This window comes from Heliangelus exortis, chromosome 3 (genome assembly GCF_036169615.1).
Source record: "Heliangelus exortis chromosome 3, bHelExo1.hap1, whole genome shotgun sequence".
In the NCBI taxonomy this organism is placed as follows: domain Eukaryota; kingdom Metazoa; phylum Chordata; class Aves; order Apodiformes; family Trochilidae; genus Heliangelus; species Heliangelus exortis.
This window is the reverse complement of record NC_092424.1, coordinates 8,081,885-8,098,914: the sequence shown is the minus strand read 5'-3', so window position 1 is coordinate 8,098,914 and position 17,030 is coordinate 8,081,885. Positions and strand designations below refer to the sequence as shown.

At 36.8% G+C, this 17,030-nt stretch overlaps 1 protein-coding gene across 2 annotated transcripts in view; it reads right to left on the bottom strand.

Moving 5' to 3' along the window:
* Positions 1–3,421: 3,421 nt before the first annotated feature.
* Positions 3,422–17,030, bottom strand: part of WDR64 (WD repeat domain 64) — a 54,964-nt gene continuing 41,355 nt past the window's right edge. The window contains exons 20-29 of one of the 2 annotated variants that reach the window (XM_071739085.1): positions 15,747–15,840; positions 14,349–14,391; positions 12,971–13,104; positions 11,495–11,600; positions 9,705–9,766; positions 9,199–9,308; positions 8,374–8,559; positions 6,634–6,733; positions 4,593–4,673; positions 3,422–3,666 (exon numbers count right to left, since the gene is read on the bottom strand). In XM_071739085.1, coding sequence (XP_071595186.1) covers positions 3,577–3,666; positions 4,593–4,673; positions 6,634–6,733; positions 8,374–8,559; positions 9,199–9,308; positions 9,705–9,766; positions 11,495–11,600; positions 12,971–13,104; positions 14,349–14,391; positions 15,747–15,840 — 1,006 coding nt within the window. In that variant the 3' untranslated portion in view covers positions 3,422–3,576. The remainder of the gene's footprint in view (positions 3,667–4,592; positions 4,674–6,633; positions 6,734–8,373; positions 8,560–9,198; positions 9,309–9,704; positions 9,767–11,494; positions 11,601–12,970; positions 13,105–14,348; positions 14,392–15,746; positions 15,841–17,030) is intronic. The other variant, XM_071739086.1, reaches the window with a different exon arrangement.

Genomic DNA, 17,030 nt, shown 5'->3' with positions numbered 1-17,030 from the left:
TCCTGTGCAGTGGCTTAGTAGTGTGTCTGTTCAAAGAAATGAAGTGTATCTACTTTTCTTGTGACACTAAAGAAAGACACACTGTCATTGTGTAAAACATTTGGGACTGGAACCAGTTTCCATTCGGTGTTTATAAAGCTCCAGAAGCTGGAAATTTTCCCCAGCATTACAGTTTACTTGAAGACATGCAGTGTGACCTACTTCAGGTTTTGTTAATTTAATGAATTATGAAAAAAATTCTGAACGGATTATAGCACTGTCATTTTTTTCACAGTTTAAATATCACTGCAGTAAGTTAGTAACTGGGTAGAAAGCTGCTAAAAATAACACATACATGTCATGCATTTTGGACTATTTCCCTTACAGTATGGCTCCCTCTGAGAGCTCACTATTGATTCCATTCAGCATAGGATTACACACTTGATATTACTGGGAATAGCACTACGTTATGGATGGTCCCTTCTGCACAGTGACATTCATAGACATGAGTACAAAGCAGCACCTGGAAAACAGACAATTAATAAGGAAAACCAAAGGGAGTAGGTGACAACTGACTGAAAATAGTAAAATTCAAAAAATTAAGAATTTATGAAATTTTAGCAGTGTTAAAGGATTAGTAAAAAGAAAAGAACAAGTAAATAGTGAGTCCTGAGAAGGTAAATAATCAGTTAATAAACTGAAGAGCAGTAGGATATTCACCTTTCAACCACAGTGAAATACTTTAGTTCTAACTATAAATAGGGACAACAACAAAAAGAAAATCTTACACAGTTACAAAACATAATACATAAGAGCCTCAAATGGATTAGGAGCTCTCTGAACCCTAATTGTTATTTTTTAATAATATTTGAGGACTAGGCAATTTTCAAGCAACTGGAAGAGAGCTGACGTAGCTGCTTTTCAAAGGCAAACAGGATTCAGGGAACTGCAGGGGTTTTACCTTTCATACAGTAACTGCTAAATCACAGGGGCAGATGAAGGCAACACAAATAGTAAATGACAGATTATCCTTAATCTGGTGGTACTTGGTTTGTCAGACATGCTTGATTTTAGTTTTAATCACAAGGTTGGTTAATGTGGGCTGACTCTAAGCACCCACCCAGTTGCTTGCTTCTTCTCCTAGTGCAATGAAGCAGAGATTTGGAAGAAAATAAAGAAAAGCAAGAAAAGTCATGGGTTAAGATAAAGACAGTTTAATAGGTGAAACAAAGCTGCACATGCAAGGAAAGCAAAATCAGGAATTCATCCACTACTTTCCATCAGCAGGCAGATGTTCAGCCACTTCCTGGGAAGCAGGGCCCCAGTATGCATAATGATTATTTGGCAAGACAAACAACATAACCATGAACATGTTGATTTCCTCCTCCATTCCATGACCATTTATTGCTGAGCAGGACATTAATTATATAGTATGAAATCTCTCTGGCCAGTTCAGGTCAGCTGCCCTCTCTGTGCTCCCTCCTAGCTTCTTGTGCACCCCCAGGCTACTCACTGGGATTGAGAAAAAACCACCTTGATGTTGTGTGGGCATTGCTGATCAATAGTGATCAATGTGTTGTCAACTCTGTTTTCATCACAGATCCAGAACACAGCACCATAAAGGTTGCAATGAAGAAAATCAGATTCATCCCAGCCAGACCCAATAAAGTTGATCATAATAATTTTAAATACCGTCCTACAAGATATTTTGCTAAAAAACAAACAAAAAAAAGCAATATTACCTTATAATCCGTAATAGCCCTGTAAGAAGTCAAAGAGAGGCAAATAATTGTAACTCATTGTATACTCAGCTCATCAGAAGACAGTCTGTCCAAGAAGGCCAGCAAATCAATCACTCTTCATTACCAGTAATATAGAAAATCTGCTATTTTCAAAAAAAATAGTAGGTAATAATGGCACTAGTTACACAGATTACCCTAAATACTTACTAAGGTGACAGGCTTGGCAAGGATTCACAATTTATCCAGATAAAGGATGATAGAATACTTATTCTGTGACCTGTGTCATGTTATGACCCTGTCCTGGAGTGCTGAAATGCCAGGAAGGATTTAGAGAATCATGAGAGATAATTAATTGACTATGAGCTCAGTATGTACTCTTCTGGCTCAGAGGATGAACATGGTTTTGAAAACACAAGCAAGGAACTAACAGGCAGGAACAGCAGGGCATTAACTCCTAGTCACTCATCTGATGCTCATAGGGCTGTGAGTATAAAGTGGGGTTCTGAGGCAGACACTTAAAAAAAAAAAATGATCATGGTAATGGGAAGAGATAAAAAGGCTACAGAAATCTGCCTTGTAGTGACAGACTCACAAAGGTCAAATTATTTAACTTTGCTATCAAGAGTAATTGGGAGGCTGGGTAAAGGAGATTACTGTATTTTGCTTCTGCCTTAAAAACAGCCCACAGAGCACGAGCATTTGTGTCTATCACACTCTGTTGAGTTCCTGTTTCATAGGGGCTTTTTGGAGAACCCTGAATCATACTTTGACCTTCCTTTAAACACGGTTATTCTGCCCTAGGCTTGGTTTGTACTATATAATAAAAATGATGAAAATAATTGGAGTCAATTGAGTTGACCTATGGTGTTTTCTACTGTTTTAAATCTGCATAGCTAAGATTTAAATTGGTCCAACAAGGGATCAGGATTTTGCCTATAAACTTGAAATGACTGGCAGTGAATTAATCAGAAAAGCTAATTTTAAAAAATCATACCAAAAGAGAGTTTCCCTACTGTGACATGTTAGTGTCTTTGTAAAACAAAGTACCTTAAACCAGAAGGAATCTGAACTACTGAAAATGAACTTTTTGGGTAATATGGCCATTTCATTCTGTTAACAGTTCTGGTGAAGGCATCCTCTGAACAAACAAAAATATTGGCACCAAAAGATATTAGAATGATAATTCTGAAGACTTGTCCACATAGCATTAATGAAACAATTGCAAGATTTTCTTGGGTTTTGCTTTCTCTGTAATTATTGTTTAATTATTAAAGTTAACCTATCTAAAAATAGTTCAGTAAAAGATAGCATGTTCTGTGATGCTGTGACCTAAATACAGGGATAGCATAGGGCTGTTTCTCATTATTTGAAACTAGTTCTCAGTCTTCCTTGTGTCCTATTGCCACATGATTAACAAAGAAATCATCTAAATGTTTCTGGAAAACAATGAGTAGTATACTATGGCAAATGTGTGCCACTTATGGAACATCACATCAAGTCTTTGCCTATCCAAGGACACCAAAGATCCTGAAATGTGAGAGGAAGATTAGAGCAATACCTCTGGAATAAATTTTCTTGTTCTTCAGAGGTCTTTTAGCTAGCAAAAGAAGAATGTTTGCATATTTACGTCTGAATCTTCAAGCAGTTAATCATAGGATGGTGCTTTTCCTTCTTAACCATAAAAAACAACCAAGATGGGCTTATTTGTGAGTATCTTTTTATAAGTATGTACTGGATTTACTAGAAATTTTTGTCTCCATGAAGGACTTGAATAGAAGTAAAGATTTGATTTATATATGTACTATTTAATAATGAGATGTATTAAAATGTACTAAAAAAAAAAAAAATAGACCTGCTAATCTGTTTTCTGAAGATGGATGCTATGTTTGTGTTGACCATGTCCTCCAGTGGGAATGGATATCTCAGTTTTGTCCAATTGAAGATCCTAAAAATAAATTGCAAAATTTCAAGAACTAGTGACTTGATAGTATTTTGTACAAAAAGTATTTGCTGTGCATGTAGCTCACAGAAATTTTCTGATCTCATTTTATTGTAAATCCACTGCAGTGCTCTTGGCAACAGTATAGTTGCCCCTGAACTGCCAAGGACCTCTGTGTTTTATTTTCTTCTCCTACAAGAAAATAAATCATAGATTTCCAAGGCACATTAGTGGTCAGAAGAATAGCATCTGTGCTAATGATTTGAACACTGTGCTCCCAGCTTATCTGTATTCTGAAATACTCTGTAATGCTGCATGCACAAGCATTAAGTTGTGTATTTGAATGCAGAGTATCCTATTTATGCCACCTAAGAAGCCATCCAGATGTTAGGAGTCTCATCCAAGCTAATTCTCTAAGTATCCTCTATAGAAAGAGAGCAGAACCTCTGCTAGGAGTGATTCTTTCTATCCTACAACAAATGGGATACAGAAGGCTGTGGAAATTCTGGTCTTTCTCCATAGAAGGAACAGTATAGGAAGCCTGGCTAGACAGCTTGCAATAAATCACATTAATAGAACTTATAAAACACTATTAAATTACAATGGCCAAAGCTTTGTGTAGATAAGAATCAATAGTTTTTGGACAGGCTAAGAGCTGAGTCTGAGCAAGAAGTTAGTGCCATGAAGTTGAACAGGAGAAATAAATGTCTGGAATACTCACTTCATAGCATGCTCTCTTCTTATGACTCCCCAACCTTCCACAGAATGGAGAATGGACTTGAATAGGTAGTAATGCAAACCACATTAGAAAATTAAATTTGGAAGCAGACAGTTAATAGAATTTCAGAGTATGTGACTGCAACCATTTCCTAGTGCTCATGGCTTCTGCTGTATGAATGCCTCTGCAGGAGGTAGAAAACACTTCTGCTTACCTCATAGAGAGGAAGAAACCCAAATGCTGCACCAGCCTCTCTGTTTCCAGACACATAAGTTTCCAAGGGTTGTCTATACATCTGACCAAGGAAAAATCAGTGCATTACTAGGCTAAACATAATGAAACATTACTTCTGTTATTGAACTGTGTGGTAATATTCATGTTATCTAAAAAAAAATCATTATTGTGTAGAGAGGTTATAGTTTATGTACAGGTTTTCTTTGTACCATGTAAAGGCTGCTTTGAACTTTTTTTTAAAAAAAACATTCTTCTGTTATAGAAAATGCATAGCTCTGCAAGGGACACAAAATCAAGACAGTTAACAGCAAAATGCTTTCTATCACCTAAATTAAAGCTGGTTTTAAACACTTAGTTGTCTCACCTAGTAACACTTTGGATAAGCTCAATAAAAGAACCACTTTCATTGAACTTGTCAGGTTGGGTGGATCTATGCTACCAGGAGACAGTGGAAATCTAGCCAAGAGGTAATGATGTAAGAACTCCCTCCCAGATCATAGTTTCATTACAGGGTTTGTCAGCCTGTCTATCCTTTGGGCTTTGCAAATCACAAACACTTCAGCAGCCAGTTAGGAAAGATGCAGATGAACAGCATTTCTGCTGTGAACTGTTGAAAGCTTTGAATATGCAAAAATCCCTCAGGTACCTTGACATCCACACTCACATGAATTCTGATACTTGATATAGCTGTGATTTCACAATTTATGGTCCCCCAAAACAGGAAAAAGAACCCAACTCCCTACAACTTGAAATATTGCACAAAATTCTCCTTGTTTCTATCAAATATGAAAACGTTTAGTTGAACACGTTTATGTTGCTTTGAGCAACCTGCTCTAGTGGAAGATGTCCCTGCTTGTGGCAGGGGAATTGGAACTAAGACAATCTTTAAGGTCCCTTCCAACCTATGAATTTGAAATGATACACTATGCAGAGATTTTCTACTGACATTTTTCACAGTCTTACTGGCACATTACTAATTGTGCTGCAGTAGTAACAGTTGAAGAGAAACAGCATCTTCAACAATATAAAACATTCCAAGAGGCATCTGTTCTGGTGTCTGTTTGCAAATTCTGAGTATTACTCATATGCATTAATTACCAGGCATTACCCACTTCAGAAAGACAGGGCAAGTGAATTGTGGTGAGCTTATCATACACTCTAGCTGTTTTGCACACCCACTGAATTGCACACATTTGGTCTGTAGTGCAAACTGGAGTCCACAGGTTTGTTCTACTCTATAAGGAAATGATCAAAATGAAACCTTTTTATCTGAATAGCTCAGACAGAAGGGGACTCCAGTGCTGATGTGTATCAAGTAACTTCTGCTATGATACCTCCAGTGAGTCTTCTTCTCAAATGACCATGTAACACCCAAAGCACAGCCCACCTCTAACAACTTGTCCCACAATGTTCTCAAACACTGACTGTGCTACAGTAAATTTCCTGTCTCATACCCAGCATCAACATATTTTTCTCATTAGCACTGTTCTCAATTACACAGTGCTGTATCTACAGCTATGGAACAGCATAGGACTAATGTTCCCCTGACCTTAGTTTGTAGTGCACGCTGCAATGGCACAAAAGCAGCTACATTGGTTTCCCTGGGGTTCAAACACAGGCCACTGGAGATTTTGGAGCTGTGCAGCATCTGGTTACTGGTATGACAAAGGGAGCTCATCAGCTTGTTGCTGCCTTGGGGTGAGATGACAGAATGCCTCTAAATATTATGCTTGACTTTGCTTAGCAGTAAGTAATCCACTAGCTTCAAATAGTGAGGCACCCAGCTGAGATGAGCTGGGTGCAATGGAGGAGAGATTTCTGTTGGATCATGTCAAAATTCTAGGGTTTGGTTAAACCAAATAAATGAATCAGTGTGTACTACCTTCTGAATTGGAACTAGGAAGTGTGAAACAATGAGAATTAAAATGTGAGAGCTCATGCTTAATTTCTAAGTAAGAAATGCAATAGCATTTCCTGTGTGTTGCACAGAACAGAAATGAATTTTCAGATACTTTAGCTACCTTTGGAGAAGCCAGAGATTTGAAAAACTTCAGGTCTGGAACAACATCCGTATGTTGAGGCTTTTTTAAAACTGAAGGTGATCTGGTCAGTGACTTCCACCTGTACAGACAAGACAGAAAAATTCTGACACTGCTCTCAAAATGGCAATTTTGAATACAGCATTCTTAGCTGTCTTGAAAGGATTATTTTGTTGTATGAATTATTCCATATACCCTCAAGATGCAATTTATATTAGGATCTTCATAAGACCTTCATAGGTGCCATGAAGTGCTTCACTAACACTTTGTCAATCCAGATATTGACTTATCCTCTTTAGGAGGTTGGAAATGTTAATAGAAAGAACACGAGTTACCACAAGTGGGTGCTAACTTGCTGTCTGATAATGTTTTTTCAGGATTTCTGTCAGCTCTCACTGCAATTCCTGTATGCCACTTTCATAGCAAATAAAGATTCCTCTGCTTATAGATCTGTTTTGCAAAGTTAATCACAAAAAGAAATTATCTAGACCAGGGTGTCAGTGTAGATTAACAGAGTTTCCTTCATAATCTGAAAAACTGAGTCAGATCAAAGAAGCTAAGTACTTATAAACTACAGAGAAACTGACATTATTTTGTATGGGCCCACCTAGCTGGTGACATTTTTCAATAGATCACCTGAGCTGCTTGGTTAAACTGTAAGGAGCTATGCTATTCAGCTGGGTTTGTACCTCCTCAGGTCTATGCACATTTGGAGAATATCTGTTAATAGCATTTATAATCTGATTTGTTCAATGAAGTTCTAAAATATAACTTAGTAAATTATATGACAGCCATCCAATAAGCAAATTGTAGTAGCATCCTGAAGATAACTGACTTGACTGAAGAGAAGCCCCTATATCCTGTAAAGAAAAAGCCCTATATCTGTAAGTAACACAGCCTTTTGGCTGATGATTGGCTCACTATCCATCACACTTTTTAGTACAATTAATCCAGAGCAGTTGAGTTACTCCTGAGGTGATAGCACACAGAGTATATAAAGCATGATAAAACTGAAACTTTCTATTGTGCAGTGTGCAGCTGCCTTTGGTTTTTTCCATTCTCTGTACAGTTAAGCAGGCTTCTCATTTGCTTCCAATCTGTTTCATTAATATGGTTTAAATGTATAATAGCCTTTATTGAAATATTTGAAGGTTCCTCAAAGAGTAGTCACAATTTGACACAGGCATGTAGTTTATGAAAAGTTTCATTAAGGTTAGCTGGCTAAATTTTAAGTATCTTTGATTCTAGAGGTTCAAACTAACTGCTGACTATTCAAAAGGACCACAGGGATTAATCATGCAGATACAGTCAAGCACTTCTCTATGTTCATGAGTTACTGTTCTGACTTCAGTGGGACTGCTCACATCAGTAAAAACTCTGTGGAATAAGTGTTAGCAGGATACTGACTTAACTGGGGTAACAATAAAGCACCTTTGAGATTTCCCATTGTGCCAAAGTACTTTGATTAAAAGGCAGCCTAAGAATGCACATAATGTATGAAACCTTACCACTAAACCATGCATGGATTTTTAAGCCCTGAAGTAATGTTTCCCATATTTGGACTGCTTTGTTATAAATAACAATGTGCATGTTGCCTTTGAAGATTCCTACTACATAATTTATGTCAGTTTGGTCAATCCACTATGACCAGGGGCTTCCGATATGTATGTATGTATGTATATATATATATATATATATTTATATAAAAGTATGAGATCTTACTTGTCCCTGTCCAGAATTAGAGGATAGTCAAGCTTCTTCATCTCCATCCTTTTACTTTCCTCTTTCATTACTGTAGGAAAGTCATGAACATCACAAGGCAAAATCATCCGACTGATGTCTGATAATTCAAACTTCCTAGATTGTCCAAAGTAACCAAGATAGTTTCCTTGCTTGGCATGCCAGAGCCTAGAAACATAGTAGAAGCAGTGCAGAAAGGAAAATTGGATACTTTTAGAAGGAGCAAATGTGACAAAATATCTGTCAACAGCTTCTCTAGCGTTCAGCATGCTAGTAATAAAAAAAAAAAAAAATCAACAAGTTGAAGGCCACTGTTTATGATTTGAGTAACTCCAGAGTAAAAATATCTCAGAAGGATTTTGTAAAAATCATAAAGAAAATAGCCCACCTTCAAAGGTCCTCTTTAGCCAAGAAGGAATTACAGTTATCTATACAACATCTTCAAACTGCAATGGTTAAATTGCATAAGCATTGGTTAAATGCAATTCAAAGGGCACATGTCAATCTAACAAGTATTGAAAGCTAAAATGGGATTAGAACAGGAGGTAATTTCTAAAATGATGAGGCACCTATGCATTTGGGGTCGCCTTGCTGAAACAAAATTGTAGCCTGCAAAAGGTCTGACTTCCTGAGAAAACTTGAAGTGTTACATTAAAAATTACTTCTTTCAGGTGCAGAACAGAAAATAGACCAAATATCATATTTTATTTAAATTCTAGTGTATATACAAATCCAACAAGAAGAGGAACTTCAGAGACAAATCAACTGATTGTCCATAGCAATTAGAAGTATTAGTCATTTTTTTACCTGACTGAACCATCAGTGGATGCTGTCACTATCACATTTTTCTCCTCTTCATAAAATAAGCCAACCACTTCATTAGCATGTGCTGTCCAGCAGAGCTCCTCCTTGATTTGCTGAGGGAAACAAAGCAACATAAGCACATTTCAGGCAATTCTGCATGGCACCAGGGTTGCTAGCTTAGTGGATTTACTAGAACTACTTTCTGAAAATTAAGAGGTGAAAAAGTAATCCATCCACAGCCTGCAAATGGTGTATAGTAGAAACATCAGTCAGGGGACATGGGTAAATTAATTCTTAACATAGCCTTTTTGAAACCAAGAGAACAATGCTAGCAGCATTTACTTAAGTTTGTCATGTTTTTGACAGCATCAAGTTATTATTTCAAGCTAAAGACATGACCTTTATGTGCAGGAAACACTTTTAGTCCTGTAGAGCTCTGAACGCATTTTTCTCTCTGTCTTATCTTGGTATAATGTTCAGGTTAAGAAATCTGTCAAATTGTTCCTTACGTTTTTACTATTTTGTGGATCTTCTAAGAATGAGGCAATGCTCCAGCACATAATATCTCCCTCTGTTTCAGAAAGGAAAAAAAAAAAACCAAAACATTAATACATTTCATTAATGCTCAACATCCACTAGTTGCTACCATATGCTCTTGGTAAACACAAGGCAATGTAGCAGAGACCAGTGAATGTTATTCTTAGGTGAGTGTCACTATCTCATTTTCAAGCACAGAGAAGAAAGTAGTGGACCATTCATTAATATGCAAAGAAGTGTGGATACTCTTCATGAGCAGTTAATTAACTGTGCAGGTTTGAAATGGAAAGAACATAAAGTTTTTTGCTTAAATGACGTGAGTGAAAAACTAAGAGACATCTTGTCAAAACAGTTGCACAGTCTAGGTGTGAGAGCTTCCTGTGGATTAAACTATTTTTCATTTCCAGTAAAATGGAAAAAGTTTGATCAATGGTGTATGTAATGAAAGCTTAATGTTTTACAAACTTTTTGCACCCTCTTTTAAAGCTAGAATCAAAGAATCACTTTCCTTATGGGCCACAAGTGCCATCTCCTGCCTAGGTTTTCTCTTTCCCAATAAAGTTGCCTCTTATCTCTTATTTCTACCACAAATCAGAAGAACCTTCTGTGTAATTCTAACCTACATACTGGTCACATTTGGTTTCTAGGACTTTACATTTCCAAGCAAGCAAAGAGGCTGACAGGGCAGCTGACCTTTTCCTGACATGGAAAAATCTGTAATGGGGACAAGAAACTGGTAGTAGTGCTGCAGAGAAAAAAGAATGGTGCAGAAGGCAGGAAGAGCAAATACATGGTGACAAAACACAAAAGGACAAAAGGAGAGTATTAGAGGAATAGGTAAAAGGGTGGAAACATTTCCACAACTAATTAAAATCCTGTTCCGTGCTTGCTGCCTTCCTGAACTCATTTGTTGAATTGAATCAATGGGGAATGGAAAATCCTCTTAACTTTCAGCATTAATGTCAAGCTACTGCTGGGCTTTGAAACAAATGTGAAAAAAAACCTTTACTCCATCCAACTTCTGACACTGTAAGAGAAGGAAGCTGGCAGGAAGAGTTCTAATAGGTATTTTAGAAGAAAAGTGACACATTAAAGGATAAAAATCTCATAAAAATCTTATATGACAGATGTAGAAGAAGAAAATTGCCAGGATTATTCTAAAGGTTTGGAGAAAAATCAGACAGCAAATAAATTCTTGGACTTTCTGCCAAAGGAAAGCCAGATTTGGTGCAAAATTAAAAGTCTAACAATGAGCTGCTAGCACAGACCACATGTGCTTCTTTCCCTACGTAGCAGAGTACTGTTGAAGCCAATACTGTGTACTCCAGATCAGTGCCAGAATCATGGTTCTTGCTACAGCCACAGCTGCAGTTTTTAACTTAGTTTTGACTAGTGTGATAATAAGACTGGTAAAATTTTTGCTTGTTTTTATCAGTAATCTTTGCCCTTGGTATTAATACAGTAATTAAATTGAAAAGTATATGCAGGGCTGTGAATAAAGAAAATTGTAATTCATTTATGAAAACAATTCTACTGATAATGATATTAATGTCATGCTAAGCTTTAAGCTAACATCTTTTCATACCAGAAAATACCCTTTTCAATTATTCAATTATTCAATTATTTTCAATTATTTAATCATAGCTTTGATTAAGAAAATCTGGCATTTGGATTTTCGTTTCCACATTTCTGGCTCATTATCAAAAGGATATTTTTTTGTTCTATAAACTGCCCTGAACAGGATGACTACATGTTTGCTCACCCTTATTGCCTGCCAAAAGCATTTCAGTGGAGATGTCTGTAAATAATGCTGTCACAGGAACAGAATTATATTTTGAAAATGGCAGGAGTTCTTTCAGTAAATTTCCCTAAAAGAAACAAACAAACATAGACATATTTATCTCTATAATATATAAATAAATAAGAAAATAATCAATGCATTAGAAGTTGAATGATATTGATTTAATCTATTCAGTGTTACCTAGCTCACATCTATTCAGAAAGCAGCTTACAAGGGAGTTTCCTAATGCCCAAGATAGCTGGGATGTATTCTTCTTCTGCTTGCTATCTCTTCTACATCAAAAGACCAAGCTGTTTCACTCTTTAGGCAAATAACAGTCCATCTGTCCCCACCCCTGCTTTACCACTTTTCTCTCATTTACTGTGGAATATCATCTGTATACATCTCATTTGCTACTGAAATATAACTTCATGCTGCAAGTGGGCCCATGATACCTCCACAAATTTGTTATATTTTCAAGCAAGGTTTATCTCCATGAATGTATCTTCAGGTTTAAGAGGAGGTGTGAGAGAAAATCTGGCTAATAAGGGCAGTCTTGACAGTCAGACAGGTTATGATGATGACAATCATGTCACTGATCACATCACCATCATCTGAACTTGGAGCTTCCTAGAGGAATCCAAGCACGGTAATGTATCAACCATGAAGGAATAAAATGCAGCAAAGCCCACACTTACTGTACTTGGGAATATTTACTATATTATATTTTTTCATTAAAACATCTGCAAAGACATCTCACCACCCTGAAAAATTCTCACAATAATGACTTTGATGGGATTCCTGTTAAAGCCTTACATGGTTGGTGTACTGTGATCCCTGTCTACCACAGTGACCAATTATCTACCCAGTCAAATTATGGTACTCCCCCTTCTTTCTGCATTTATTCTTTATCTCTTTCTTAGAGTAAAACATTTTCTGAAACAGTCATATGTCTATCTAAGGTTACATGGCAACTAAGCCATTGGCATTCTGTTGTATAGCTGGCTTTACAAGCTGATTGTAGCTGTAGACACTATTTATTTGTATACTATTCTCTATTTGTAAGTCTGCTAGTGCCAGCTGGCTTGTGCAGTGTTCCAGAAATATTTGTTCACTTCTGAGAGTAGGACACTCTGCCTTGACTATCATCCTTTCTTGGAAGGTAAATGAAGTGAGTAAAAAATCAACATCTAGGTGTTCAGATAATTTTACAGTCTTTTTTGTTATAATTATTTCAAATCATGTCTCTTTATTGTCCACTTGCCATTACCTTCTGCCCCAGTCATCAAAGAAGCACAAATTTGTTCCTGCAGAAGAAATTATTAACAAAAAACAGCAACAAATAAAGTAATACAAAATCTGCTTCTGCAACTGCTAATTAAAAAGCATGTTTCCAAAGATTAGAAGAGTTACCTTCTCAATGGTCCAGTCCCATCCCAAAGACATTGAGAAAGGTACCTGAATACTCCATAGGCAGATACAGCCATCTTCATGAGCAGAAGCCAGTAGTGGTGGCTGTCCTGCTACACCTTTGGATAACTGTGACTTCGTCTTCAAATACTGGGTATTCTTATACCTTCTTGTGACTTCTGCTTTGGAACACAAATGATCATCAGTTTTCTCAACAATTTTAGTACTGCTTTTGGATGCACAGAAATTATATAACTAGAAAGAAATAATTTGAAAATAAACTCCATCATCAAGACTCTGAAAACATTACAGATGTGCATTAAAGACAAGCACAGTCTTCATGATCTTATCTAAACCAGCATGACCTATTGCTTCATGATGTGGGGGAACCTTATTTAGAGCAGAGCAACAGATACATCAGAAATTGCAGCCTCCAGTGAGAGTGGAAAAGGAATAGAAAACAATGGTAATCAGGACAGCTGAGAGGGAGTTCTGCAGCCTGTGCATGAGGCTTCAAGAGATTACTATCCATTCAGCAATGAAACAAATAAGTGCCACTTAACAATTCAGGAATCACAGATTTCTATACTTACTTATCATGCTCAAAACTTTTGCTAAATGCAAGGTGATGGTCACAAAGAACCATTTTTGAGTTCCTGCTGTAATATCCACAGAGCTGGAGACACTGAGGGTCCCATGAGGGTCCTCAATGAAATGGACTTTCAGTGGATGCAGGACCTAACATGAGAGTCTACTTCATTGAGTAGCTACAAGGGGATATACTATTTTCACTAGTTTGCAAAATAAATTCAGCTTAAATCTACATTTCAGATGATCAAATTTCTTGGCTTTGGGAAAGCCCATTTTCCAGCAGAGGCTATCTAAAGGATTCAGAAGAACCAAGAGGATTTTCTTCTTGTGAATTCATCAACTCTGTTGGCACAGCTTTAACTCTGACACTTTAACAAGTCCTTAAGAACTTGGCTGTCTCTTGTTTCTGTTGTTTTAAGGATATATACCATAAAGAAGGTTTTGTTTTCTAAAATTCCATCTGCTTTTGCAGATTTTGTTGGGCCATTCACTCATACATGACTCAAGCTGGATATTGCTGTTTCAATAATTAATTGCTTGAATATTTATGTGGAAGAGAACTGTGGACAGTTGACATTCTCAAAGTCTGCCTGGTTTTTAGCATCATGTTAATTTAGAAAAATCAGCCATTAAGCCCTTGCACATCCTGGCTTGGCTGTTGGGAAGCAAAATCAAGGGTGAGTAAAAGACATTTTTGTGTTTTCTCCATGTAGCAATTGTATCCCAAGTACTCTAAACATACTTTGCCAGACAAACTGACAGACTCAGTTTCTGTGGTAATCTGGGCAGAATTTAAGGAACTAAATAATGAAGAAAATGGAAACATCTTTCATACCTGTTGTTAGTAGATAATTATTTGCATCGCTTCTTACATTTTCCTAAACGGAAGGAATAAAATGTGACAGAATTAGAAAATGGAACTTGGGTGTAACTACAGAACAGTTCTCTAGGTGGAATTATTTTAAGAACTTATTTTTTTAAATTGAAGGATTCAAATGTTCCCTCAGTTTACATTTAGTCAGAGACAGCACTGAGAGAAACATTTCATCTGAAAAGAACCAAAATCACAGATGAGCGAACTGCAAATTAAATTAATTGGAATTAAGGAGCATGCTCAAGGTAAATTTGAATGAATGAAATTAACTTCTTAGAACAAGCAAAGTAAATCATTTACAATCATGTGAACATAACCTAGATCTGTTAGAGATCATGCAGTCTTGTCACTGCCTTGAGGAAAGATGAGCAAAGTGCATAAATAGCACTAATATTTACCAATATCTGAAACTTCAGCATCTGAATTGTCATACTTCTTCCTTTGTGCCTTACTGTGTAGGCTTCTGAAGTTCCCCAAGGCTGCCAGTAATCAGTATGCTGGCCTCCAGAAAAACCAACTCAAATAAGGCAGGAAAACTATGCAGCCATGAGAGACTGAGGTATCTTAGAAGAGGAAAAGCCACTTCAGTCCCATGCTGCCTATTGATCTGTAAGGCTTGAGGTGCTGGGTTTTTGCTGATCTTTTCAAGAATGACAGTCTGTGAATGACAGTCCATTTCCTTATTCTAATGACTAAATAGCACAAGACATTGTATACTTTAGTTTATGGATGACATTTAGGTCTGTGTCTACTGGGGTATCTATGACACCATCATGCTCTGCTGAAACAAGATGCTGGAAAGAATCTGAGAGGTAACAGGACTTTCCTCTTTTTTTTGTTACTTGCTATTTGTGGCTCTGCAGATATGGCATGTTCTCTGGCACAGAAAGACAAAACGTGTCACAAAATTGCAATGCAAAAATACTCAGATTGAGACTCTAGCATCCTGATGGTATATTAAAAAAAGTTCTCATGCTATCATTTGAAAGCAATATATCCAAACAAGTGTGGCTGCAATGTAAATGGAGTTCCACTTTTATCCATGTATTTCATGATTTGTCTGCTTTACCTTACCCTTTGAGCTCTTCTATTCTTCTGTTTGAAAGTCAGGAATGTAAGTGATATGCACTTGATGAACACTGATAATCAGCTCTTCCAGCTATCACAGAACTAGCTGCCTGACAATGTATTCTTAACTTCTCACATTATTCAGCTTTCAGCTCATTTCTCTAATTCTTGGTGTATAGTTTTGTGCATGAGTTTATGGAGGAATTTTATTAAGCTACAGAACTGTAAAACCAAAATGAAAACAGAAATATGCTTTGAGTGCTACTGAACCCATGAAGTGACTATACCTACTGTATCTGAGTCCAAAGAATTGCTCTTGTGCTCTGGAGTGACACTGGTACTGTTCCTCACAGCAGCAGAAGCAGAGGGCTGAAACCTTCTTTCCCTATGTGAGAGAAATTATTTAGATCACTGGCATTCTTGAAGATACTGTTTGCTATCTGGAAATCAACATCATCCAGTGTAATAAAGCATAATAAAATAGTACCTGAATTGATTAAACTAACGGTTGCTGGTTTCAAAATTAATCCAAGTAACCAGGCATTATGTGCATATTACACAGCCAACCTCTCCTGACAGGATATTTGAACAAATTAAATCCAGAATAAATCAAAATTAACGGTGGTGTTCATCTGCAACAAGTGAAGGGGAAAAACTCCACGCATGCCAATGGCTTTGTTCCCTTGCATTTTATACAGTACTTTGCTCTGCAGATAGTTTCCAACTAATAATTGAAACTTTTTCAATCTGTTAAAGTAACGATCAGAAATGGGATTATGTAGAAGAAACTCAGGAGAAAAAATTGGACATGATCTTCAATGTTTGTATTTCTGAGTCAATTAAAGTTCTGACTGTGCTAATAAGAGCACATAACTTAGACCAACATTCAGAGTATCTGAATAACTGAAATATTGTGAAATGCAGGAAACATGCAGCTGGGGTACTTCACTTAAATTTAAACAGGTGGTCACAACTTTGTAAATTATCAGTGTTTGATTTTACAGACTTGGTGCCACTCTTGGGCATTATCTGAGTATGTATGACAACAATCAAATTCATCTGGGTACCTTCCCAGTAGGTACAAAACAATTTAAACCTATATTATTCAAAGGCTTTGTAGGATCCTCCTGCTTAAGCATAATTGCAACTTTTCTTGATTTTTAAAAAATTCTGTTTGTGAATTGTTAATTTAGCTAGCATTTGTTGAATTATTAGTTAAGCTAAAATGTCAAAAAGCAAATTTATGTTCAACTAAGAGTTCACTGGTATTTAGGCTTGAAGTACATGTTTAAGATACTTGAATGTAGGACCATAAGCCATCTGATCATTCAAGTGAGCAAAAATTCTGCCTAGTTGCTAAAGACCTTAAAGCTGCATAGGTATTTAAACCACACTGAGTCCTTTTGGCTACCATTACCTTTGCATATCCTGCAGCACTTTTAAAGGCTAAAAGGCAGAACTTTTAAAGTCGTACATGTGCAAAGCCTTTCTCTCCTAATGAGCACATTTGGCTAAAATTTTGTTCCCCATCCAACACTACCAACCTATGCCAGCTTCTACTTCATTTTAAGAGGC